This window comes from Phasianus colchicus, chromosome 3, assembly GCF_987193195.1.
Source record: "Phasianus colchicus chromosome 3, bPhaCol1.hap1.1, whole genome shotgun sequence".
NCBI lineage: Eukaryota > Metazoa > Chordata > Aves > Galliformes > Phasianidae > Phasianus > Phasianus colchicus.
The window spans coordinates 70578777-70606018 of record NC_143438.1 but is presented as its reverse complement, the minus strand read 5'-3'; the positions used below and the strand labels follow the sequence as shown (position 1 = coordinate 70606018).

The following is a 27242-nucleotide window of genomic DNA, read 5'->3' as shown; positions in this document are numbered from 1 at the left end:
TCTTTATTCTTTTGTCTCTGATCAACTGTTACTCATCCAGTGCTATACCCTTCTCTCTATTCTATTCAAATTGGCTGTGTTTTTCTGATGTTTTTATGTATAAACTTAATTATATTTTAGTCTTTAGTAATTACATTGTTTTGAAGCAATGTGATATATTTAGCAAGAAGTCACAGAATTGCAGGAGTTGGAAGGGACCTCAAGAGATCATTGAGTCCAACCCTCTGTTAAAGAAGCTTCAATACAATAGGTAGGCATCCAGATGGGTCTTGAATATCTCCAGAGGAGGAGGCTCCACAGCCTCTCTGGGTAATGTGTTCCAGTGATCCATCGCCCTTACCTTAAAGTTGTTCTTCTGCATGTTTATATGGAACTTCCTACATTCAAGTTTTAGAACATTACTTCCTGTCCTATCGTTACATATCACCAAGAAGAGCCTGGTGTCATCCATTTGCCTCCCACTTCACTTTAGATAATTATAAACATTAATCACATCCCCCCCTCAGTCTTCTTTTCCCTAGGCTGAACAAACCCAGGTTACTCAGCCTTTCCTCATAAGGGAGATAAGGAGAGATCAATTAGCAGTAGTTAATTTGTATTCAGTTCTTGTACACAATTGGTCACACAATTGCTCTCTAATCATCAAACCTTTATGTATATGTGTATTAAAGCAACAACAAATCCAGTAACAGAACCACAGCTTACCTATTCCAGATGTTGCTGTTCTCCCAGAACTCATAAATAATGAAGCGGGAATCATTTGGAAGCTTCTGTATGGAAACACTAGGAAATGTAGGACAGAAGTAATTCAATCAAACATGTCAAAACTATTTCACATATGCATCCTTACCCAGGTTTTCTGAGTATGAACCAAATAAAAGGATTTTTTGAAACAAACAGAAACCAACACACAGTCAAACATGTGACTTTTGAGAATGATATAGCAAAAACTCATCTATGAGATTTTGAGGATTGTCATGGCTTTTTATTTTTTAATGTTAATAACAGTTATGATGGTCTCATTTATGAAACTCCTTTTTCGTATTTCTCCAATGGTTAGAGTCTGAAGAAATGCCAATCACTACTACAGAAAATCAGACAAATGTTGATACATACAGCATGTTGTGCGCTTAGAACAGCTGAAGGAATTTTATAGAATGACTTGTGCTGCTTCACAGAAGAGTCAATTCATGGAAAGTCTGCCCTTGGCTGTGAGACACAGACCAGATGCTTTGAAAGCACATCATAGCAACAGAGTATTAAGACAGATTGATGTCTGATGAAGATAAGTTTTGAAAATAGTATCTCCTGATATTGCTTACCTGTTCTTAGGGCATTCAGCTAACATTTTATCACGGATAAAATGTGTCCCATAATATAGCTCTGATTGTGTACACCGGATTATCCTGTTTATTATCTTGAGTATATCAGCTTCATAGCACGTGGGGAAATTATACATTGTTTTTTAGATATATGGCACAGAAAACATATGTATGCATTTCACTGAGTAGCCAAAATCTTTGAGCTTACTAGTGATGTGCTTGAAAACTAACCTCAGATTGTATTTCACACAGTAATAGCTAATGAATTCATAGAACTTACTGGTGTATGCAAAAGTACTGTAAAATATAAAAACCAATTAAGAACTTTTGGGGAAAAAAAAAAAAAATCAATGGCATAAACAGCTCAACTTAAAAACAGCCAGTAGGTGGCATTGCAGATCTGCCAAATGCCTTTAAACTTGGGAAAGAAAGTTTTTGCCTTCGTTTCCTAAGTTGCATTCTGAAGTGGTGTAAGCTCTCTTTCCTTCAAGGTATGCAATCACTGAACTTGGATGTTCTTTTTCAGAAGGATAGGGAGCGGCACTCTTTGTTCTTCAAGCTTAATTTTTTTTTTTTTTTAAATGAATATTGCTGATAGAATCATTGTACTTGTGATGGTCTCGTAGCAATAAGGCTCACCAATTAGGGACGTGGCAGGCAGACGTTGAAGCCTTTGAATATATGAGAACCATATTGTGTACACATTATAAAAATATTTCATTGTGGTCTGTAATGTGTATATTAGTAGCTTTTTAAAGTCTGTTAAATTCAGAATATCGGTGAGTAATTTAAACATTCTTAACCCTGCTCTAAGGTTTTATTTCATTTGAAAAGGAGCAAAGCAAAAATACACTATTGAAAATATGGCTTTTCAGTTCTTTACATTCTTTATTAGGAATGAAAATTTGACAGTGACAGACTGAGGGAAAGATTTTCAAAGCTTCCAAGCAGAGAACTGGAAGACAAATTTCTCCGTTGCTCACTTACCAGGTGAGCAAAAAAATGATGGATGGCAGATGAGTTTTCCAATAGATGTTATTACTCTAAGAGCTTCTGGAAGCTGTGAAATGGTGACCTACAAAGCCTTTAAAAATGGTACTGTATCTCTGGGATTATCTTTATGGTCTTAGCAGCAGTTGGAGGGCAGGAAGATTACACACGAGTGTGAATGTGTGAATGTGTTTGTTTTTTTTTTTTTAAGACTTAGTGTTTATTTCATTCATGAGATTTTGTGATACTGCTGGAAGTTCACACATATACTTTTGACATCTCTTTATGGCTTCTGTTGTATTTGAGAAGTTCTGTATAAATACATGTGCATAATCATTCAGGAAAGGGGATGCTACTGATTCTCTCTTCATAAATTATCTATCTCTACTTAGAGACTATTCAAGATAATAGGTTACTTCCCTTCATTCAGCCCACGGACAGTAATGCTGTACTTACTGCAAACAGCCACTCTGAGCAGAAGCAGACTCCACATACTGCTTCAGAGCAAGCCGGAATTCCTCAATTTCTTCTTCTATCACAGACATTTGACGTTGAACGATCATTATGTGCTAATGCAAAAATAAATAAATAAATAAATAAATTGGTATCTTCCTATGAATTTCTTGTACTTCAAACTAAAGAAAGTTTATTATAATAAATCAGAATATGCAGTCATCAAAGATTTTCATAATCTGGCTGACCACTGGCTTGGGCACCCTGTTCTGGGTTTCCGTGTTTGATCAGGGGTTGGGCCAGATGAACCCAGGGAGCTGTGACACTACTTCCTTCTTACATGAGCTTAGTCTTTGTTTGAATGTATCCTTTGAAAGCAATGTAGAAATTAGTATTAAAGTTTTGTATGGGTATTTTAAGTTCTATTCTGTTGTCCTTTTCACAGTGTATTCTGCAGACTAAATTTTAAGAGAGACAAGTTGGGATTGTTGTGTCAAAACCTAGCATTGAAAATCATACACCAAAACATATTATCTTGGAAAATACTTACAGATCTTGCATTTTCTTCCAAAACTTCTTCTTCAAATGGCTCAAGCTTTAAGTCCTTACAGCAGTTCAAAAAAATAATAATAAAAAAGAAGTGTGGGTGGCAGTACTACAGATGTACATTGGTCTTACCATTTAAAAATTATTTTGATAATTATATTGTTACATCGCTAGAAATTATAATTAAATGTCTTCTTTATTATCTGCAAACCAAATGTAAACACTGCTTGCAGAATCCTGTGTGTTTCAGTGTTTAAATTCAACCCAGGCTGTTCTGCCAAGTTTTATTTACAATACTGAGCAGGTAATACTTCAGTTGTAATAAATCTGCTTGTTTACAATTGTTTGTTGGTCTTAAAGAAGAAAATGTTGTCTTAAATTGCATGGACTATGAGACAAGAAAGTATGGTAATTTGAAGTAGACTTTCTGCATAAAGAAAACTTTATGCTGAATAAACTTATCTAGGGGAGGTTATGACAGATTGGATCAGAAATCTTTGCTGGAAATAAAAGAACAAGCAGAAGAAAAGAAATGCACACCTTCTTTTCCAGCCTGTCAATCAGCTTCTGAAGTCTGCTTATCTGGGTCATCCACTGGCTCTCTTCCTCAATCCAACCTTTGGAAATAATGAAGAAGAAAACATTACTAAATGCTGGAACATACCATATTCATCTATTTTGTAAAATTAACTTAGCTTGCAACTTATTTATTTTGCTTCTCAAAAGAAGACCGTGCTGCAATCACTTCAGTGTTCATTTAGGTGTAACAAATGTAAAGGATAATTTTGTCCGTCCAAATGTTTTACTTTCTTCTTAAGATACAGTAGAAATCCACTACAGAAAGAAAACTATGTTCTAAATTAACTCTGGTGTTTTGATGTCATGATGATAACAGAAGAGAGGAATGCTTTGCTCTGCAGGATGAACCAGATTATAACACGAAGCTCTGCTTCTGCATAAGTTATGCTGTCACTTTTTCATTTTTATCGATAGGCTATAAATATTAATTAAGAAATGCTGACTCAACTGACAGACCCAAAATAATATCCCAGTTTGGCCCATATTTATATATTTATTTTTTATCCATTCTTAGGCTACAGTTTGAGCTGGTACCTCCTATATTAAATTGAAAGTTGATTTGTATCAGTAAAGGATCTGAATTAGTTGGCACATATAAATTAAAGTTTTGAGGTGAAGATTTGTTTTTTCTCCACATATGCATACATGTTTTATAGACATTTAAATTGTGAAATGCCATACCTGTGTTAAATTGAGGGTTACTGGGCGATAGGCTGTTGTTCCTTTGAAGCCTTCGAGCTGAGCGCTTTCCTGGCCATTGCACTGAGAGCACTTCTGGTTTTGTTGGACCTTGTCTGCACAGGAACACAGGACAGTTCGTAAGGTAACGCATGTGAGAGAGCATGTCTCCTCTTTCTGTTTTCAGAAACGTCTTCATCTCCTTCATCTCTTTGTACCTGCCACTTTAAACTAAGAAAAAATAAATTAGAAATATCTATTGCTACTACTGAATTCTTTTCCAGATAATTTTGCTACAAATAATTACTTGTGCTTTTAATGACTTTAATGACCACATTGCTTGTCATAAACAAGAAAAAAAAGGAGGGTTAAGATGGCATAAACCTATCTTTCTGAGAGTGAAAGCTTGAGGGCTGTCAGTGTCATGGTTCTGACCTAGCCTGAGGAGCCCTCCTTGCAGTGTCATCTTGTGGTACCGTCTCTGCAGAACTGGGGTTATACAGCAGCTGAAACTGAGGGATGAAGTTCACATTGAGGAAGATTTAACTGTATTAAGGAGGTATTTTTTGGGTACCACTTGCTGCCACATATGACCAAGATAAAATCTCTTAACACTAAAGCCAAATTATGGCAGTTCCCCAGTGTAAAGACTTAAATTAGCTTAGGATTGCCTTATTGGGGCTATGCTTCAGGCAGTTTCCCCCTGTGTTAATTCAAGCATAATTGAAGATGATTTTGGATTGGGACTGAGGCATCTAGAAACTAACCACATTTTCTCCAAAACTGCTCAGTTTGCCTGGCTTCTCTATTGCTACCTCAGAAAGCAAGGAAGATGATATTTGGCTCAACAGCTCACAGCTCCTTCTCATTTTTTTTGCCATGGCACACTATCCAAGAGGATGTTTCTGAATAGTTGTAGTGGTAAAACTGGAGGAAGAACTCTCTGTAATGCCCTATTTGGCAGTCAATACAGAAGAGAAATCTGGCAACAAAAAGGATATTTATATTGCCCAATTTTACACATCCAAGGTAGTTGTTTGAGTTACAAGGACTCAGAAGGCTAGATATGCTGTCCTAGAAGGCAAGTCAACTTGTAATTAATGCAGAGGATAGCTTAGAGCACCCAAATTAGCCTCCAGCTCTGAAATGGCCATTAGAGACTTCTTTCTCTCTCACCAATGGTGTGGGGAGCCTAGAAAGATGTATGTGCAAATAGAGGGGTTTATGTGCTGTGCCTGCTCTGTACACTTTTTAAAACCTGTGTGATTCCTGTGGTCAAGCTGTGGCACAAAACCTGAGTGCGATACTCGTGTACTTCAGGAATCTCAGAATCAACAGCAAAGCAATTAAGAGAATGACAGTATGAAAAAGCAACACATTTTACAACATAAAGAAGTGTTGAGATCTTAGCCAATGGAACACAATGGCTTGTGTTTTGCTCTCCCTTTCATCTCTATAATAACATACTGAGGATAACAAGTCCATGAAGCTAGGCACCCTTTCAGAAATATTGCAGCCTTTGATCCTACAGACTCTCATCTATGAAGAGATCCCATTAAATTCAGCTAAACCTGGATATTGATTATCCAGGTGATATAGAGCTCATAGACTTGGGTGTGAACCAATACTATAGGCCTCATGTTGCAGCAAGAAGCTGGCTGTTTCTCTTCTTCATGTTGGGAATATTGTGCAACCAGGAATAAAAAAACCAACAATCATAAAGCCAGAAGAAGCAAACAAAGAGGCAGGCAGTGACCTTGGTTATTTCAGAGTTCTACACGTTGCATTGATCTTTCTGCATTTGATATTAAATAATCAATGGATTTTAAAAGAGGTCAAAGGAACAAAGATTAGGATGCAATAAAGTGCTCTCACGCTTAGCTTTTTCTCACTCCTACATGCAGCCTGACCTACAATCAGAGTGGAAACCTCTTGTAGTCAATTTGAAGAAAACTATCAGTGAGTTCCTATGGAGAATGAAAAAAGAAATCTTATTTCTCCTGTTATTCCCTGCATCAGGGTGCTGGATGAAACACAAAATATCTGAGAGGTTTGTGGTGGCCCCCTCTCCATGCTGGCTACCAACCTTTCCTGCCGAGTCTGCTCCTCTGTGGTTTCCATGGCACACTCCAGGGAAGCCTGGAGGGACTGGAGCTGGTTCAGCGTTTCCTTCAGGAGAAAGCGAGTCACAAACTGCTCCAAATTAGAAGCTTCTTGATAGTCCTAAAAATTACATTGAAAAGAAATTACTAAGAATTTGCCTATTGTGTTAGAAATGAATTTCCAAGTATGAACATTCTCCCCATCCAAGGTAAGAGAGGCCCAAGTATAAATTTCAACAACACAGTGTCTATTAAAAAAAACCCCTCTTCCTCACATTTTTTTATCTCCAGTTGATAGCAATATCATATTACTTCCTACATATGGGTAAGCCAAGATATATTGACAACTACTGAAGCAAATTCAGAATTTTTATTCACATCCATTCTTGTGAAATGTCATTTATCTGGCCCTGTCTCTGCCAGAGACTTTGGGCAGGGCAGGTGATGGGTGATACTGCCAAAATGCTGGTGGAGTTTTCCAGAGCAGTATCACACAACACCTGCCCTGCCCAAAGCCTCTTCCCATCATCAGTTTGCCTCAAGGACTGCCAGCACCAGAAACAGTGAATTTTGAATATAGCAATCCTTGACAGGTTTTGGTTCCCATTATTTGTTTAATTATTTTGGAAGACACTTTTCTTTAAGTTCACTAATGACTCCAGTTACGATCTTGCTCTATACCAGTGTCAGTTAAGCTTTGTTGAAAAAGTTTCATTAGATGCCATCAAGGTATGCAAGAAATCAACCTTACGTTTAAACATCTGCTTAAAACAGAAAAAGGTTTTTGAAGAACTCATGCAACTGCTCACTCTATCAATCACCCCAGGAGTCAGATTTCCATGAACAGAATCAACATTAACATTTCCAGTAGCCCAGATGTGCACACAGGTAAATGCTGTGTGAGGGAAGAATTAATACAATATTGTAAACATATGCAATAAAGTAAACAACCCCTTCCTTTTCCATACAAACATGCAGAAGAACTTCTTTAAAATAAGGGTGATGGATCACTGGAACAGGCTGCCCAGAAAGGTTGTGGAGTCTCCTTCTCTGGAGATATTCAAGATTCATCTAGACACCTACCTGTGCGACCTATTGTATTGAACCTTATTCAGCAGAGGGTTGGACTCGATGGTCTCTTGAGGTCCCTTCTAACCCCTGCAATTCTGTGATTCTTATTCCTGGCTGATCCCTCTAATAAATGCAAGAGAGGGGCAAGGCCAGTCCCTTACTAAGGGACTTACTTAGTAGCTTACTTACTAAGCCTCTGCTTACTTAGTAGAGCCCTCATCAAGAAAAGAGAAGTAAAATGGCCTCCCATGTCCTAGACTATGAATGACCATGTTATCTACTGCTCTAAGGATGGTAGTCTGGTACCCACTTTCTGCCCCCATACTGCTTGTCCAAGAAATCCACTCTGCAGATCTTGAAAGTTTTGGCTACAATTTCATCAGACACCAGAAAGGCTTCATAGTATCCAAGGAGCACTGAATGAAAGATTTCTGTGGTTACTCCAATTGACAGATGATGGTCTGTTAACATTAAAGAAAGCTTGTTATTTAATGGTGTTGCATCCTATTCTAGCTGAAAACCTCTGAATATTTGTGGGTATTTTTTAATACCCTGAGTATGTGGGGTGTTTTTTAAGCTCTTCCCAATTTTAGAATTCTCTTTGAATTTACTTGATTTTTGCATTTTTATGTTTGCAATCAGAACACAAATAGGAGATGTTTTGAAATGTAAATGAGAAATAAAAGATTGCACAATAATAGCTTCAAAAGCACTTTGCTCTCTTTCACAATATATGCTATTAAGTTCTTGCTGAAAGACTTCTGCTACAGAAATCTTGGATGTTGAACCACCCACGAATGATCAGAATTACTTATACAGCCAGGAGCTTCATGACCATCTATATTATTTCTTCTCTCTTCAAATGAATCAGGTGTGAGGCACACTACAAACAAATAACTTCTTGTTTATAAATTTCTAAAAGAGAGATACAAGATTCTCATTCTACCTTTTGAACAAATACCTAAGATTCATACTAGTCCCATAAACAACATTTTTAGAAACCTTTCTCTGTAGTACATCTTATTATGCAACACAATATCTGATTTTTCCTTCTAAATTTTCCAACCCCTTAACTGCAACTGATGTAAAACTTGGTTGCACCTGATGGAAATCATGTAAGTTCCAACAATTCTGATTCTATGTGGCATATAAGAACCTGTACAAATCTGTGTAGTATGGACAGCTAAATAAAACCCTGTAGCTGAAATCCCTGGTTTGTTTAATTTCTCAGCTGTCACCAGTGCACTTGGAAATAAATGAATAGAACGCGATAGAAGTGACCATTTTTAATAAGCTTTTTAATCAAAGCAACATGACAAGAGAAGGAGAAGAATTAATCTGTCTTAAAGTTCTGCATATCCAAAAATAATTTCATTATAGCTTCCCACTCATAGTTACGGTAAATCTGATAGCAGCATGCTGAATTAGAACTTAAAATGTATGTCAATAATGTTCCATTTTGCAAACTGCCCAGGTGGGCCTGTGCTGTTGGCACAATGTAAACATAAGCTATGTGATCCTTGCTGAAGCTGGCTCCTTTCTGACTCCTTCAGAAATGCTTTCCTGCATATGAAGGTTATTAATGTCTTTTTAATCAGACTTATTCCATGTTCATACACATACTAGGAGTTAGTTCTTTTTGTTCCTGTTCTGTTGTCCCATAGTGGTATCCTTAAGCCTTCCCAGTGGGAAAGGTCCCTATAATCCTTGAAAATGGTTTAGGGCTACCTTATCAGGTACACAGCTTGTTTACATAAAGATAGGCTAGGCAGGATGCTAACACCATCTGTGGGAGTCTAGAATTACCAAAGACTCTTTCCTTATAGTTATCTTTTACCCAAACATTGGTATGTACAACAATGGCCAGTTAGGTAAATGGTTATTTAATGTTTTTCTTTAATCAGAGAATTAAAACAACAACACTATTTCTACAGATATTATTTAAAGCTCCGTTTAACTTCCTATATATTTGCAAACCTGATTAATTCATGGACTGAAACCAGTGGAAGTATTTCTATTGCTTTAAACGAGGTCTCTCTGTATATCCCAACTGAAGGGCTCATTCCTTCTGCAGAGATCAATGTGGCTCTTATGTAACAGATTGGAAGGTCTGAGCAACTCGTTGAGTGCCAAACTCCTGCCTGCTGACACATAACTGTTACTTGTATCATTAATTTGTAAGAACAGTCATGGAAAACAAAAACAATAATCATTTACAAATTGTCAACTTTGTAATAATTTAAGTCATAGACTGAAAAAAATTTTCGGCTACAATTCAAATTGTATCTTAACTCCAGTTCTTAACAAAGAGGAATTACCAGCCATGCTTTGCTATAACTTCACATTCTACTTCCAACAGAAAAGGGCCTTAATTTCTATCTTACTAAAGAGCATTTCACCAAATGAAAAAACATGCTGATTTTGAACTAAGAAAAATATGTACCAATGCATTAGGTATATATTATGTTATAATCAGACCAACTGGCAAGCAGAGTATTTATATTGTCAGCATTGCCCCAATTAATAATTTGATCAACTGATGGCTTCTGTACATAAACTTGAAAAACGATCTGTTTCTTGCATGTCATTAACTGTAAATTACAGTTCATTAGCATGCATATTATACTATATAGCTGTTTGGGAAGTCCAAATGAAATAAGTCTTTATTAACATATCATTCTAGTTGTTAGTTTTACTGACTGTGAGTGAATGAGGGCAACTTTCCACATTGCCCTCACTGAGAGACAGCTATGACCTTTGCGAGCAGCTAAGATTTGAGTTCCCATTAACGCTACTGAGGATGCATGTAATTAGTGATTTCCCTACAGAAAAGGTCACCATGCTCTTTAAAACTGGCTTACAGCTACCTTAACACATACAGAAGAGGAATCCTTGAATAGGAGGAGTATTTGAAACTTAAGTATCCCCTGAGGGAGACCACTTCCCAGCTGCCACAGGTTGTGATTCTCTGGATCCCATTGAGCCCTGGCTCCAGCCCCATCCTCTCCATCAGGTGACCTGATGCTGACTCATTTATCAAAAAAGCAGCTCCCTGAGGTGGGGAAAGATGGGAATGCCTGTGTTCATTTACCAAGAGGCAAGCACACTAGAAATGACTGGAACAAAAAGAAAATTGAAATCTTTCTGAAGAGACGGGATATGAGACAAGACCCACAAACTTACGTGTAACAGACAGCTGCCAGTCATCTATTCCAGCCTCTTTACAGAGCAGGGCCAGCTCTGTAGATCACAATCATCATAGAATCATCATTGAATCATAGAATGGCCTGGGTTGAAAAGGACCACAAAGATCATCTAGTTTCAACCCCCTGCTATATACAGGGTCGCCAACCACCAGACCAGGCTGCCCAGAGCCACATCCAGCCTGGCCTTGAATGCCTCCAGGGATGGGGCATCCACAACTTCCTTGGGCAACCTGTTCCAGTGGGTCACCATCCTGTGTGAAAATCTTTCTCCTAATATCTAACCTAAACCTCCATGTCTTAGTTAGATAGATATCCTATATTCCCTCAGCCTCTTCTCCAGGCTGAACAAATCTAGTTCTGTAGCCTTCTTCTTCCTATAGTATCATTTATTATTTTATGTTGTGTAGCATTATTTTATTAATTATTTGTTCTTTATTTGTAGCACTATATATTGCATTTAGTACTGTTACATGACTGAAATTTCCTATTTCCTATTTTATTTGTAATCTCAAATTCATTTCATTTCATAAAAAATTGCTTGCACATCTTTACAGAAAACACCCCCAGGCAACTGAAATTATCACTGAATCAAAATTAGTCCAGAATAGATCTACCCTGTACGTGTAGATACAACATCAATGGGACATTGCCCTAGGTTATGATTTTGAATTCAGGATACAAAATTAGGCAGAATAGCTGTAGCCAGAAGAAAACAAATTCATGCCCTTTTCATTTCAATGACTAAGACCTATTTTTTCAGACAGTAGGATAGTATCATAACAGGGTTGGAACAAAATCAGAATTTCAACAGAAGCCAGATCCAGAGATGCTTACAGTGTTGTTCAGTGGCTTCACACAAACTCAACTTTTAGCATATCTTCTTTGAAAGAGTGAGTGGATGCATAACATCCCAAACTATTATAGATGCAACTTCAATTTTAAAATGCAGCACAAATGTAACAAGTCTATTAAAGTACTGTATTTCAAATGAACTGCCTCTTTCAATTCTTCCTAGAGAGCTGGAACAGTGGCAAAGTCTACTTACCACTTACAGTGGTGACATAAGAGCAACGACATAAAATAGCTACAGGTGCCTACAGGAGAATACTGACACTCATTTCAAAAAGCATCCATGAGAAGAACAGTCTATCACTTTCCTTTACTGGGATTATTGAAGGAGTAACATAATCTTCTTGCAATAACATGTACAAAAGTCATACCAAAATAAAAAGTAAGTTCTATTTAAGTCCTATTAAGAGTACTGGATAGCACAGAGAAAAGTAACTGTCTTAGATCAGCAGGTAGCAAGATAAATGTAATGCCACTGCTCCTGGAAGAAAGTTGTAAGAATAGAAGTAAAGCATCAAAGCTGACAGAAGAATAGATAAATTAAATGGATTTTTTGTTTGTTTTTCTGCTGTGAAGTTATTTCTATGCACTTTCTTGCTTAGATTTGTGGATATTAACTTAATTAAGGTTATGTTCTTCTCTTTTTTTCCTTTTCACTTTTTAAAGTTCTGACTATTTAGCACATCATTTTTGGGAAAATTTGAGCTTTGTCTCTTTCTGACCCAGTAGGTGTGGGACTCCCACAAAGAACAAAGGAGTTCCCAAGTGTGTCCTCTCCTGAGAAGAAGAGGAAAGGGATGTATCTGTAGGATATGCTTGCACAACTGGTAAGAATTCATTGCTTGCAGCTTGTTGAGTTTATCTGCATTGACTTGACTTGCATAATATTATTTGACTTGACTTATTAAATTTTATAGGTAGAAAATAGTGCGCAATAAAATCCCAAAATATCGTTTAATAATGTCCTTGCATAAAAATAGCTGCTTAGCCATAGAATTCTCCCTGCCTGGTAGCAGAGAGCAACTGGTGATATATTTAGCACTGTTGCCAGCATTCATCTCCTCAGATGAGTTTATAGCAGACAGCTGAAGAACTGCTTAGTATATGGATTTAAGCAAAAGGGATCCAGACTCCAATCCTAACCACTGGCAAGTCTGTCTCATCAAAAATTAGGGGAAGAACATAAGCGGAATGGAATTTAGTATGATCTTCTTATATCCATTCAAGTGGATTACCCACCACTGGGTTTTTACCAGAAGACAGGTAAAAAGAAATGAAAGTGCACCATTTTCTCCACTATCACAAATCCTTTGATTTGATTTACTGATTGGGTGATAAATATTCTGAGATGTTTTCTGAAGTGCAATTCAGAAGTGCTCATTCTTCCCGGAACTCTCCTTTGTCTATGATCTTTTATCTAGTGTCTTAGACCTTCAAGAGAATTATGAGATTCTAAACATCTTCTAAGTAATTATGAGAATCAAAACCCCTTGTCGCTGTAATGGAAAGAACTACAATTGTTCTTTCAGTTCTTCAGTGTCCATTTAAATTAGTAAAACAGAGTTAACTGTTATTAAAAGATGGCCCAAAGCAGACAAATGTAAAGGAAGAATTAGCTGTTAAGTTATATATGCATTAGGCTGCAGTGATATATTTTTATCAGTTGCCTTACAGTATTAAAAATAGTCATTGCATGCAGCAGTATTACCACTGCTGCTCTCTCTGTCTTGAACTTCATTTGGCTACCTTCAGATTTTATGTAATCTTCATCCTGAATAGATTTCTCTTTTTTTATTGGGAATGAAAGGAAAAACTCCTTTTTGTTCTAGCACTGCATTTCCAATGGAATCTGGCTATCTTACCGACTTGAAAACATCAAAAAGGTAGATGGTATTTTAGACTGACACTGACCTGAAAAAGTGTAACAATGAATGTAAGAAAAAAATTAACTAGACTCAAAGCTTACACATGAATATTAATGATCAGGATACCTGCCTGACATTAATCTCAGGCAGCAGGGACGTAATAGTTATTCAATACATTAATTCTGAGAAAGGTTAATTTGCAAAAAGTGCACTTTCAAAGAGACCAGGACAATGATTGTGGAAAAAATTGATAATAAATTCCAATCATGTGCAAAAACTACTGCCAGGCAAACACAAAAAAACCCAACAATCTGAAACTTCATTTTCTCTCAAACAGAATATTAGTCATGAAACTCTATTGCTGAGATACTGTCATATAATTTTTTTTCCAGCTATTTTGTTTAAGGAAACAATTTATACAATTTCTTTTGTTACTATTACTCAAATATGCAATTAAAAAAAAAATCAAGATATTCTGGTTTGCAATGGTTGTCAACCCATCAAAGTGCAGTGATTTGCATAATTACTATAACTGCATTGTCAGTAACTAAATTGCATGTCCCTGCATTACTCTTTCAGCTCTTATAATCTCTTCTCTTACTTTAACTGGCTCCTATTTTTAGACTGATAATGATTTTTTTCAGTAGTAACAAGGCTGCATTGGTTTTTTTTTTTTCTTTTTTCTTTTTTTTCTCTCTCTTTTTTTTTTTTTTTTTTTTTTTTGAGTAAAACAGAAAAGTAAATGATTTCATAGAAGCAAAGAATTAGGTGTGATGTGTCAGTCAGTAAATCCAGCATCTTTCTGTTGTTGCATGCATAGAATCATAGAACCACCGAGACTGGAAACAACGTCCAAGATCATCCAGTCCAACAATTCACCTACCACCAATATTTCCCCATTAAACCATGTCCTTTAGTACAACATCTAAACATTTCTTGAACACTATACCATAAGCTTCTGTAGTGGGAATGCAAAGTCACAGCCTGGAACAGTGATTGAGCACCTGGTGGTAAGGCAGGGCCAATCCAGGGGTGTTCAGGTGCACGCAATGCCTTGAGTGACTGGAAGCTGTGGAATCAGGATTCACCCCTTCCCAGACCTCATTTAAGGGTTGGCAGTGGAGGAAGAGGTATCTCTGAGGGGACTCCTGTGTACCTGAGGCTTTCTGAGGATAAGCAGCTTCTTTCCTTTGTTTCTGTGCCAATGACTGTTGTGTTTGAGTTGGTCTTCGTGTGCTGCAGCCTGGGATCTTGCTGCTCTGCTGTCATTGTTGCACTTTCCATTGTGTTACAACTTCCCTTAATGCATTTTTTTTTTTTTAAGCAACATGTAGAAAGTGGGTTTATTATTATTATTAGTTTATGTTTTTGTCTGAAATGCTTGGAAGGCTTTTCTGGAACTTGATTGTTCTAGTGAATAGGAATTATCCTTCATTTCCATCCTTTTTTTAATGTTTGCATATTTAAATACTGGGTATAAATGAGACGTGGTTATTGCTCTTATGTGCTACTTGCTAACTTGCTGAGCCTTGTCTCTAGCTGTCATAGACAGATCATGTGTCTTCTCCACAAAATAGTTGCAAAGAAGGAAAGAAAAGTTCACCCAAAGCAAGGCTGTGAAACTTCACAGTTTAAAAAAAGAGAAAGTTTGCAGTGTTCTCACTTTGTTTGTTTGTCTGCCATTTCTTTTACTGTAAGGTCGCAGTGCTTTTATCTCCAAAACCTGTACATCTATATTTAACAGAGTGTGCACTCAGAGGTTGTACCTCTCTTGGTTCAATTTTGAATGTGTAAGGCATCTGTTCTGGCCATAGTGCTTTCTGGCTTTTGTCTATTCAAGAAATCCCTTGTATTGTTGAGGGAGAAAAGAGTGAAAACAATGAAATAAGGATGATGAAAAAAAACTGTGGAGAAAAAGCTGAAGGGGGTATCTCCAGTAATTGTTTAAATAAATTCCTATTGTGCTGACAAGCAAAAGTGGGAAGTTTCTGCTGTGTTGCAGTTAGTACAGCTGAGGGGGCAAAGCAGCTCCACATTCCCCCAAATACTTTTTTTATGCTGCATTGAAACCATTCTAGGATCTGACTGAATAAGTGTTATTACTTTGGGCAGCACTGCTTCATCAACATATTCTCTTCTTATGTCAGTTTTGATGGACTGCATGGAAATGACCCACTTAACATATTATGGCTTTATTGGATTTGTATTCAGAGAGGAAGTTATCCAGGGTCAAGCTCTGCTCTCGCTCACTGGCTGTAAGTTTTAAATGTTAGTTATAAAAGTCAGCTGTAGCTTGCATTTTTATTAAAATATAGAACCTGCTGCATTATTTATTCTTGGAATTAAAACATATGATCTAGTAAGTATAACAATATAACATTTTAAAAAAAAAAACAGCTTAAGCATTTAATTGATAGAGGTCTGATCACTTTTAGGTCTGCTGCTTTTAAGCCACTTTGAGACAGCTCCCAGGGTGATCTGCATGAATGCTATGAAGACTGCATTTTTCAGGAAAAAAAAAAAAAGAAACAAGCAAGTGGCCATACAGTCCTGTTCTCCAAAGGAAGCTTCTCTGCTGGGCTGAGCTGCTCTCAGTAATTCCCAATTCCCGCTGATTTTATATTATAGGTTGTGGATTGCGAAGTTTCTCTTCCAATCATTTGTATCTGATTAGAATAAAAATGCAGGTCAACAAAGGTATTTTGTTAATTTGGGCGATAGGAAAGTTGAGATTACATTTTGTATTTAAATTTGATTCTGTGTTTTCTTATAACAGATGTCAGGGGGAAAGACAAGTCTTTCAGCACTTCTGTGGAGGTGTTCTGCATCTTTACATTTCAATACTTGCTTTCTTTAAGATGATAAACAATCATGAACAGAACTACTGTGGTTTGCACTTTGATCAGGAAAATATCAGTGTGGCAGGTATGAGGAAAACAAACAACACCAGTGATTAAGATAGAACAGAAGAGATCAGTGACAAAACAGAAGGGCTATAGCTACCCATAATATATTAATTTTTGCAATTACATGCACACAAAGTCTTTTCCCTGCTGGAAGATGTAAATGGGATCATTTATTTCTCCTCATCTTTAGCATGGCACCTTCCCCTAAAGTGACAGAGCACAAACTGTTCCTACATCAGTGAGCAGTTCCTATCCTTCTATTTGATACATTGCTACCTTGTGTTTATCATAGTAAAAGTCCTGAAATTTGAATTTTGCTCCCATCACACTCATTGTAGTGGATAAAGACCTGGGACACTCCCATCTGCTTGAATAAGATCACTCAAGCAGTAAGCTGCTCTCCAGCTTGGTTAAGCTGGAAAGATCTGACCTCAGAATAGGCCAATAAAGTTTGGAAACTGTTTGAAACTGCTAGAAGACCAGAATGTTTTCTCCAGTAGATGACTCAGTATTTTTATTCTCAGACAGAATGGGGACTAGAGAAAAGCTCTATTCAGGAAAGCCGTACTGAAAACCTTTTCAAAGCACAGAGGTCAGTAAAGAGCACAGAAACTCAGCTGCAATGGCCTTGCAGGAGAGTCAGTTATCTGCTAATCTACTGGTTTAAAAATATCTACAAGTGGAAACAATTTTTAGTGATGGGGATGATTTGCTTGATCTTGGCTAAAAACCACGAGTCCATAGAAAAGCCAAATTGAATTGCTCTTGGTGGGAGATCTTTCTGATGAAAGGTAGATGTAATTTGGGGCTGTTTGTAAACAAAAACCAAGATGTTCATTAATGTATATGATTTCCAAAACTCATGGTGAATTAAAAACAAACCAAGTAGAAGACAATCTGAAAAGTCAAACTGATTTCATATACAAAAGCTTTTTGGTGTATGCTTTGTACGACGCTTATGGATATGACTTGCATAATGTTTTATCACATTTAGAGAAAAAAGAAAAAAGTATATTGAACTCTGCATTTACTTTTATTAATTTGAGGGTTTATATCTGAAAATAAGGAAGGTTTATACACTGGGTTTTCACATTTTCAGTCATGCTGTTCACTGACGTTTGTCAGGGGTTTCCTTGGAAACAAGCTGAACAATTTATCCCAAGCTCCAGCTCTGCATCTAATGCAAAGAATCAGCCATACAAATTGGGAGGAGAGTAGGGATTTCAATCAGCATTTGGTCCTTCCTATAGTTTACCTGACTCTGAAGCAGATAAATGAAGTAGCAAGTTGCTCTTTTTCCTTCCCAGATATTTAAAGCCACCTATCTGAAATGGCACGTTTTCTGGGAATGTTTAGCAGAGCCTGACAGTTAGAGGCACTGAGGTTTCCTAAACCCATGAAAAATCAGAGGGATGGAAAGCACTCAGCCCTGAGGACTTGGTCTTCTGTAGCCAGTCTCATGCTCTGCAGGGTGGAGTTCAGGCTCAAAGTTTTTACTGTCAACCAAAGTAGAGCCATGTGTATGAATGGAAATGTTTTCTAAGCATAGCCAGGTCAAATATTCACCTTTTACTATGCCTGACAGCATACATAACTTTTTCCTTCTGTTGCTGATAATGAGATGTAGACTAAAGTCTCTATACAACAGTAAGTGATTTTGGAAGGATACTAACCAAGCCTTTAAAAACAACAACAACAACAACAAAAACCCAACAATTTGGCCCTTGGACACTTGATTCTGATTACTAGATACTGATTCAGCCACTTTAAATATGCCAGGTCTTTATTGCTCTCAATGTGTGGGTCCTCAATTTTTTTCTATGCGTGAGTTTTCCAACTCAGTTTTGACTTGGAAGATAGTAATAAATGCTCCTACTACCTGGTGAGTATTTAAGAAACTAGACTAATGGCACAGTGATGTCAAAGTTTTATTTTTCAGAAAGAGGGGAAGTCCAGCGCTTCGTCTGGACACAGGCCAATGGTCGTTCAGAACCAAATCACCAATTTCTGATCACCTGCTTGTTTGTGCTTGGCTGTATCACATCTTGTGTGTTACTGGAAATGAACATCACTTATGCATGCTATCTAAATATGTTAATTATCTTTGGCTGAACTTCCAGTTCTTATTTTGGGTGGATATATTTTTCATATCTTAGTCTATTAACTTCAATAATATCTTGGAATATTGAAGATCAGAATTTTAATAGTTGTACTGGTTTGATCACATAGCTTATCTCTTTCTTGAGAGATGAATTCTCATTGTCTCCTCCGAAGACTGAATTGGGAATTTAATTTCTGTACAAAGCCCTGTTTGCTGTGCATATCCTTGTCAGGGAGCTCTGTTTTGGAACATTTGAGAACATGTTTTGGGTTTGATGGTGTTCCCACACTGTGTCTAATAAATGGAATTAAGGTGGGGTTTTTTCAGTGTTAGCCTTGCTATAGTTTTACCACCTTTAAGGTATAGTTATTTGGGATATTCCTGCAAGAGGAAAACCCTTTAAGCTTAGATCTTCAGTCAGAAAGGTAAAACTTAAATATATATTTTTAATGGGTTCTTTAAAAGAGACAAATACAACAAATACAATATTCATTATTCCAGACTTTCTTATCTGTTTTCTAGTCAGACCAATGCTTACTACTTTTCCCAGACTACTGGGACTCCTCTGCAATAAAGTTCTGAAGTAATTCTTAAATGCCGTGTTCTGTTTACTTCCAGTAGTTATCAGCTGACATGTACTGCCCTTTAGCAGTGTTTTATGCAAGTGCTTAATCAAGCATTTGGTTTGTGGTGCTTTGTTTTGTATTTTTATTTTGATTTTTGATTTTTGGAAGCTTGCATGAACTCATCTGTTCTTTGGTGCCTACCCCAATGAGGCAGTGAGTCAATGTGCACTCACTTCATTAGATGAGCAGCACAAACTGAGAGGCACTCAGCTCGCTGGCTCAAGCTCTAAAAAAATAAGCCACATTATCAGGGTTTTATTTTGTCAGTTCATGTAAAATGTATGAGTGCTGTACTCTTTCAAAAGCCTGAATGCCAAAGAGAATTCTCTGATAGAGCTCTGATAAAACTCCTCATTGATTGCTGATTGACTGAAGGATATAGAATATTCATCTTCCCCCATGGGATCTCACTGAATACTTTCTGCTAAAATTTTTAAGTCCCTGATGGCTTGCTTTGCAGTGACTAGCCCTGTGTGAGGGGCTAGGGCTGGATTTGGAGGATCTTGGTTCACCTCCTTCCTGCATTTAGGTTTTGCCTCACCTTTTGAAATTTTTTCCATCTTGCAAAGAACATTTAACTACAAGACAGCCAAGGAAAAAGCATATTATCTAAATGCATATTAACTTCCAGCTTGCAACTGATCATGAATGGTGTTCTCCAGGGGTAGGTATTGGGGCCTGTCCTGTTCAATAGCTTTATTAATGGCATGGATGAAAGGACTGAATGTACACTCAGTAAGTTTGCAGATAACACCAAGTTGGGAAGAAGTGCCTATCTGCCTGGAGATAAGAAGGCCCTATAGTAAGATCTGGACAGGCTGGATCACTGGGATGAGGCCACTGGGATCAAGTTCAACCTGACCAAGTACTGGGTCCTGCCTCAACAACCCCAGGTAATGCTACAGGCTTGAGGCAGGGTGGCTGGAAGATTGTGTAGAAGAAACAGACCTGAGGGTGTTCATTGACAGTTGGCTAAATGTGAGCCAGCAGTACTCCCAAGTGGCCAAGAAAGACAATGGAATCCTGGCTTGTACCAGAACTGGAGTTACCAGCAGGAGCAGGGAAGTGACATTCCCTCTGTACTCAGCACTGGTAAGGCCACACCTCAAGTACTGTGTTCAGTTTTGGGGCCCTCACTACATTGATGCCATGTGGAGTGTGCCCAGAGAAGGGCAGTGAAACTGGTGAGGAGTCTGGAGCACAACTCTTATGGAGAGTGGCTAAGAGATCTGTGATTGTTCAGTCTGGAGAAGAGGAGGCTCAGGGGAGACCTTATCGCTCTCTACAACTGCCTGAGGTCGTGGTGAGGTGGGAGTTGCTCTCTTTCACATAACCAGCAATAGGAGAAGAGGGAATGACCTGAAGTTGTGCTGTAGGAGGCTCAGATTGGATACTATGAAAAGTTTCTTCTTCGGAAGAGCATTCAGGTGCTGGAATGGGCTGCCCAGGGAGAGGGTTCAGTCGCCATGCCTGGAGGCATTCAAGAAACATTTAGATGTTGTACTAAGGGGCAAGGTTTAGTGTGTAAATATTGGTGGTAGGTAGACAATTGGACTAGATGATCTCGGAGGTCTTTTCCAACCTTATTGATTCTGTGATTCTAAACTCTTTATGAATGATCAAACACCTGTCTGAGAGGTGAGCATGAGCAGGTGTGACTGCAGTGAATTGAGCTGCTACAGGCATTTAAAATCTTTTTAAACTGTGCTGGGATCCACCTTTAACAATAACACAAATCTGACGACTGTGCACATCTACTGCCTTAATGGCAGTCAGTAGTATAGTTTGCTATTTGAATTTTTTACTCACATTTTCTACTTCAAAAACTTGAATTATTTCTTTAAATTCAGACTATTTTCAAAACTTGATAATACTTTCACACATTTAGCATGAGATATGGGATCCTCTCTGAGTACTACAATATGAAGAACATCGTTCCCATCAATCACAAAGACAATTTTGATTGATTCAAACTTTACAGCTGGTATACTTGACCATTTTGGCAAGCCTTTTCCTCGTGGACTTTTTCTACAAAAACAAGTATATTTGGAAGAAATTAAATACGAGTTAGCAACTTTGTCTCATTATAAATATATTGGACACACGTTCGAATATAAAAAAATATTTACAGTTTTTACTTACTTTCTTTGTTTTGTCCATTGCTTTCAGTATAGTAATGTTTAATTCCTCCAAAACAGAGAGAACATTTTCATACTCTCCTAAGTGCTGTGAAAAATATTCTGAAAGAAGAAGAAAATCCAAATCACCACTAAAGCTATCTAAATATATAAAATGATAAAGGCTTACAATGAAAGGGATGATTTTACTTTGAAATTTTGATAATATTTTCCTCAAAACCATTAATGAAATATTCAAAATGCCAAAATTGGTGTTTCAGAACATTTCCTTTCAGTAAGTAATGCCAAGTCAACAAGAAGCAGACATATTTTCAAAATACATACATCTTATGTCTTAAATGAATTTTCAGTATTTGCTTCATAGTTATTATCAGGAAATGAAGTTTTCATGTATATGTACTAAAGCTGATTATAATCATACACAAACAAATAACTGTTGTAAAACCTGTAGGGGAGATGAAATCAAGTAAGGGCTGTTTTAAGTTGGGTTCAGCTGAGACCCAATGTTTTTCTGAGAAGTAATGCAACCATGAGTTGCTCAGTTATGCTTCTGAAACCAGGAACTGCAATTATATTTTCAATAAATATGATACATCCAAGGTATTTTTAACAAAAATAGTGAAAATAACATTGTGTATGCCTGTTCTTTCTGTTAAAATATCTTTTAAATTGAACCAATATCAAATGAGATGGCATTTTTCAAAGTAAGTCAAGCATAGAACAGAAATAAATTTGTAAAAATTGTATTTACTAATTTTCTACGTATACTTGAGTCTGGATAAAATTCCATTAAAGTCAATACCATTATCACTGTATCAACAGGCTTTAGAGATTCTGCTGCATAAACTATGAGCTCTCACAAAGGCACAAAGACACAAAGGAAATCTGACCAACGTTCATGAGTTTCCCAGGGGAGTCATGAAAGATTTCAGGAGCCTGGTGACAAAGCCTGGTATTGTTGAGAGACTGAATGAAATGATTTAGAAAGAAAACATGTTGTGCATTCATGCCCTGGAAATGAAACTTAATTTCTGAGGAGCTATGGAAATAAGTCAGAGGAAGCTGTAGACTAAATGCATGTTGGGTAAACTCAGCACCAGATTCACAAATGAGAAACACCCCTGAGGCAATCTGTGAAAGACTTACAAAGGAGTTGCAGAATTCAGGTATCATGAGGAATGCTGAAGCTGCCCATATTTAATCAAAATGGACAGAAAAAAAATCAGCACTCAGCTGAGACCTTGGCCAGCTCTCTGGCTGTCCGGTGGGCTCGGCTTGTGGGTGAGCACTGAGCAGGCCTACAGTGCACAAACCACCCCAAAAGCTGTGTATTGCTCCTAGAACAAAGCCCCATTCTTCCTTGGCCAGGTTGGTATAGTTTTGGCCAGATTCGGAGCTAGCAGAAGTCATTGCAGCACAACTCACTTTGGCTAAGTCACTAAATATTTATGTACCACATGCTGAGATGCCCCTCAATGGGTTCCTGAGCACAAGCAGAGTCACCTTTTAGGCAGATACATCAACTGGCACTCAAATTTACAGTGTTTTCAACTTTTAAAAGTCTTCAGCATCACTGATTTTCACTGGGAAAATTCAATAGGCCGCTGTTTGCTGATATCTTTTCCCAGAAATAGCCTGCTTTTGACAAGCATAACTATCTGTTTGACACATCCTGTGGGAGGACTTAAAGAAATTTTCTGTAAATACTTTCTACTGCAAACAGCACCCCTAAGTCATGGAAAAAATCTTCATGACTCACAGCCAGGAGCAGGACACAGGTAGGTCAGTGGGCCACGGTGGGGCCTTGCAGGAGGTTTTTGTGATGAAGAACAACAGAATGTGTCAAACTGCTGTTCATACAGAACTGAGTTGTAGGCAAATAATGTACTGTCCTCCAGAGGGATATGAAAATGTTTTTCAAAATTTCCCAAACACTCCTACCTTTGAAAACAATGAACTAGAAAAGTGTCCCATAGGAAAGGCAATCAAAATAAGATCTCTTCACTAGGACAAAGTTCTTAAAGCTCAGACAGTCTGAAGCATGGATTAAGAAAAATATTTTCAAAGCAATATCGGCATCGAATGGATTACTGTCTGAAAGATTATAAGCCATCTGCATTCTTCAAGTGTAGTTTTTCAATATAATTTACATATTTTCTGTTTGAGCCACAGAGGTTAAACTGAAAGAAATATCATAACACACAGTATGTTCACTTGCACAGGACTGCCGTAGGCAGAGATTATCTTCTTGCTTAATGAGGAACTTACCACAAAGTTCTTCCGTGTCAAGATTGCTGGAAAGATAAGAGGATAGTGGGTTAGTGAGCTCAGTCGTGGTGGCTGTTGCACTGGTAGATAGCAGGACTCAAAGATCAGTTTTGACAGGGTTGTGAAGCTCCCCTGCCTGGGCTTTAGCTTGGCCCTTGCTGCCTTGTGTAGGCACCTCCTGAGCCATGCTGCAGCCTTTTTGCCCCACAGCCTCCCTTCCCCATCACGTTCCCTCCTCTTCAAGACATGGCACCTTCCTGCTCACCAACAACACCTGTCCAGTCCCTGAGCATTATGCTGTGGAGTCTCAGAGCTGTCAGAAATCCACTTTAACACCAGAATTTGTGCTTTTTTTTCCCCCTACCTGCACTCCTTTTATGTGGCTGTCATGCTGGACAGCATGGCTCTGCTTAGCCCTCCATGCTAAACAACAGAAAACCCAATGTTGTCTTCCATTGGTGTTTCTCCCACAAGATGAAGTACAACAGAAAGACAAAACCAGAGATAGATTATGTGTGCTGAGAAGCTGTAAGTCTTTCTGGTCATACAAAACAGTTTCACCAACAAAATTAGTGACGTGACAATAATAGTTGCATTGCCACATTGTCATGAAATGCACATAGTATAAGCACATGAAGGTAAGCAAATATTCTTTAAAACTGAAATCTGTTTATTTCAAACAGATGTCATCCAGATAAACTTTTAAGCATTCTTTTCTCTCTGAGGCTTTAAGAATCAAAAGAGAAACCATTTGAGCTGCAGCTCAGTTCTGAAGGTTGGCATATTGACTTTTCTCAGGGAGGAGAAGCTGATTATTAAACTTAAAAGCATGAATGTCCTTCTTGAATCTTGCTGATGGGTGAATACTGAATGGCTAATTGCAGTTAGGATTTTTTCACTTATCTTTTTAATGGGATTTTTTAATTGACTTCTTAATAAAATTATTAAACAGTATTACCTTCAAGTCATTTTTACAAATGCTAACTTTCTGACTTTTCTTTATGAGAGAGACAGAAACAGGCAGAAATTTCAGGATCCTGAATTCTCAAAAATGTGCATAATCAGCGCTCTGGTCTGAGCATTTTTAACTGATAATGTAAATGAAGCTTTACTGAAACTTTCATTAACTAAAGGTGACCTGAACTGCATTTGAATGGACCAAGCAGGATGGCTGCACTGGGGAAATTCATAGCCTGAAGAATTAGTGCTGAGAAACTTAACCTAGATCAGTAAACTGTTTGATGGAAGTCTTGTCTATGAATACATAAGGCTGTTCACCATGGATCACTCTGACATCACTGCTTAACCATGGCTGATCTCCTTGCAACCACTTCTACAGTCAGCAGTCATTTTTGAAACAATGCAGATGTTCGCTTCCCAAATGCAGACTGAGATCTGATAAATGACCTCAGCCAAAAAGCAGCAACAAAATGCCAGAATATTACATGGCAGGAGGTTGCTGCTCTGATGCCTTGCCTCTTGCTTATTTTCCCTACATTTTCTGCCCCTTCACATCTTCTGTGCTAATGCCTTCTATTTGAAAACGTTTTTGTACTTTTCAATTTACATCTTGATAACTGTGGTTAAAAAAAAAAGCCTTTAATATTGGAAGCTAGTCAAATTTGCTTGATGTTTTCAAATCTCACATTAAAATTCCTTCTGGTCCCTGTTCTTCATCACCATCCTCAGCAGTGTGGTACTAATAGAGCACTACGACATGGCTCAGAGGATTCCAGCATCAGAACATCTGCATTAGTCTCACTAATAAAGGTGATGCAGTTGCAAATGGACTAAAATTGAGAATGGAAAAGTATTTAGATGCTGCATTTATTTTCAATTAGAATTTGGCACTTGAATAATTAAGTAATTAGAAAATTACTGTCTGAAGTGATTTGTGCAACAACACTCAAGAAGCCTGTGACAGAATATGAAAAAAAGAATATGGATTTCATTGAGCATCCTCATGGTATTTCCTTTTCTGTTATAAACATCTTTTGAGGCTCCATTGTTCTTGGTGCACTGCTGGGAGGGGATGCTATTCTAGGCAGAACATTGTAATTTTTCGTGTCACTGATTATTTCATGCTCTCAGAAATATAACGTTTCATCATACAACATGGCTGTCAGCAAACCTGGTGTTCTTTTTCTGCACACAAACAATTTTGAGCAACCTTAAGGATGCTACAGGAGCAATTAAAGAAGTTTGAAATATATTTAACAGTAGAGGAGCGAGGCACACACCAAGGGGCTGTTTGTGCAGCTTGGTACTTGGGTTTACAGTGGGCACCTGTTCATCCTTTCAGTGTGTACATACACCAAAGATGCTTCTGCTCAGACCTATAATCTAACTGCACTGAACGTGTAATTTGCAATATTTGCAGGATGACGCACATCCAGGCTCAGGCGCTCTGCTCCTGGTAAGTGCCCAAAGGATGGGGTGTAGCCAAATGTATTCACATCACATCAGCACAATCATTTTTTAAACCTCTGCTCTCTGTTTGCTTTCTGACTACTAAATGCCATCCTTTTCCATGCCTGACTACGTCTACATTGCTCTCTAGCTAATAACATGAGCAATTTTTAAAGGTCTACTGCAAATATGCTACTGTCTGATTAAAAAAAAAAAAAAAAGGTATTATCTGTTGTTCAGTGACAGACATATAGGCAAATTCATTTGGCCAAAGTGACTGTGGTATAGAATGGAGGCATGTGAAGCAGCTGTGACAGCTCCCTGGTTCTGCACACCACTGTTAGCCATGGGCTGGGGCTGGCCAAAGCAGGAAGGTAGAAGTCATTCCACCTATCCACTGATGGGCAGTGACATCTCTTCAGCAAAGGAATAACATACAATGTGGACTCTCTTCATCTACAACAGTTATTTTATTGAAGAACACAATACTATGGTTAAGATTTAATGAACTAAATTCATTTAGGATATCCACTGGCACTACAATTGTAACTGAAGAAGGATAGTGTGTCAGGTCTCCATTCTCAGGACTCAAGGATTGATTTCAAAGGCTTGAACCAACACTTTTATTGTGCCCATTTGCACATCTCTGATAAATTTGGTTTCAGGGAGGAAAGCTCAAGGCTGGCATCTCCTGTTGTTAAGCAGAAGCATATAATTTGTGAATGAAAGGAATGTCATGATACACTGTGCAAGGGCAGCTGAATAGTCATCTGTGGATGTTCTCAGCCAAAAAGCTGTGAGCTCTTTGCAGCAAGCTTGCATAACATCCCACTTCAAGTCAGCCAAATGAGACACATGCTCCAACACTACAGAGAGTGTTGTGTCAAGGAGACTTAGAATATGTGCACTTGCATTTTAAGGACATTCTGCTTCATATCTCCTTTGCAACAGCAATGAGCTTTTTTGCTCAGGTTTGTTCGAAGTTTCTTACAATTGGAGGCAAACCTGCTTTCTGCTATTAATGAGATCATAGAATCATAGAATCAGTAAGTTTGGAAAAGACTACTAAGACCATTTAGTCCAATCACAGGCCCTTCCCCACCGTGCCCACTGCCCACATCCCTGGTGCCACA

General features: G+C 37.9%; 1 protein-coding gene across 2 annotated transcripts in view; it reads right to left on the bottom strand.

The window, feature by feature from the left end:
• The window catches only part of NECAB1 (N-terminal EF-hand calcium binding protein 1), a 53943-nt gene that overhangs the window by 3858 nt on the left and 22843 nt on the right, over positions 1 to 27242 (bottom strand). The window contains exons 4-11 of one of the 2 annotated variants that reach the window (XM_090137788.1): positions 23701 to 23726; positions 21437 to 21534; positions 6655 to 6791; positions 4572 to 4684; positions 3852 to 3928; positions 3316 to 3369; positions 2769 to 2881; positions 706 to 783 (exon numbers count right to left, since the gene is read on the bottom strand). In XM_090137788.1, coding sequence (XP_089993914.1) covers positions 706 to 783; positions 2769 to 2881; positions 3316 to 3369; positions 3852 to 3928; positions 4572 to 4684; positions 6655 to 6791; positions 21437 to 21534; positions 23701 to 23726 — 696 coding nt within the window. The remainder of the gene's footprint in view (positions 1 to 705; positions 784 to 2768; positions 2882 to 3315; positions 3370 to 3851; positions 3929 to 4571; positions 4685 to 6654; positions 6792 to 21436; positions 21535 to 23700; positions 23727 to 27242) is intronic. The other variant, XM_090137789.1, reaches the window with a different exon arrangement.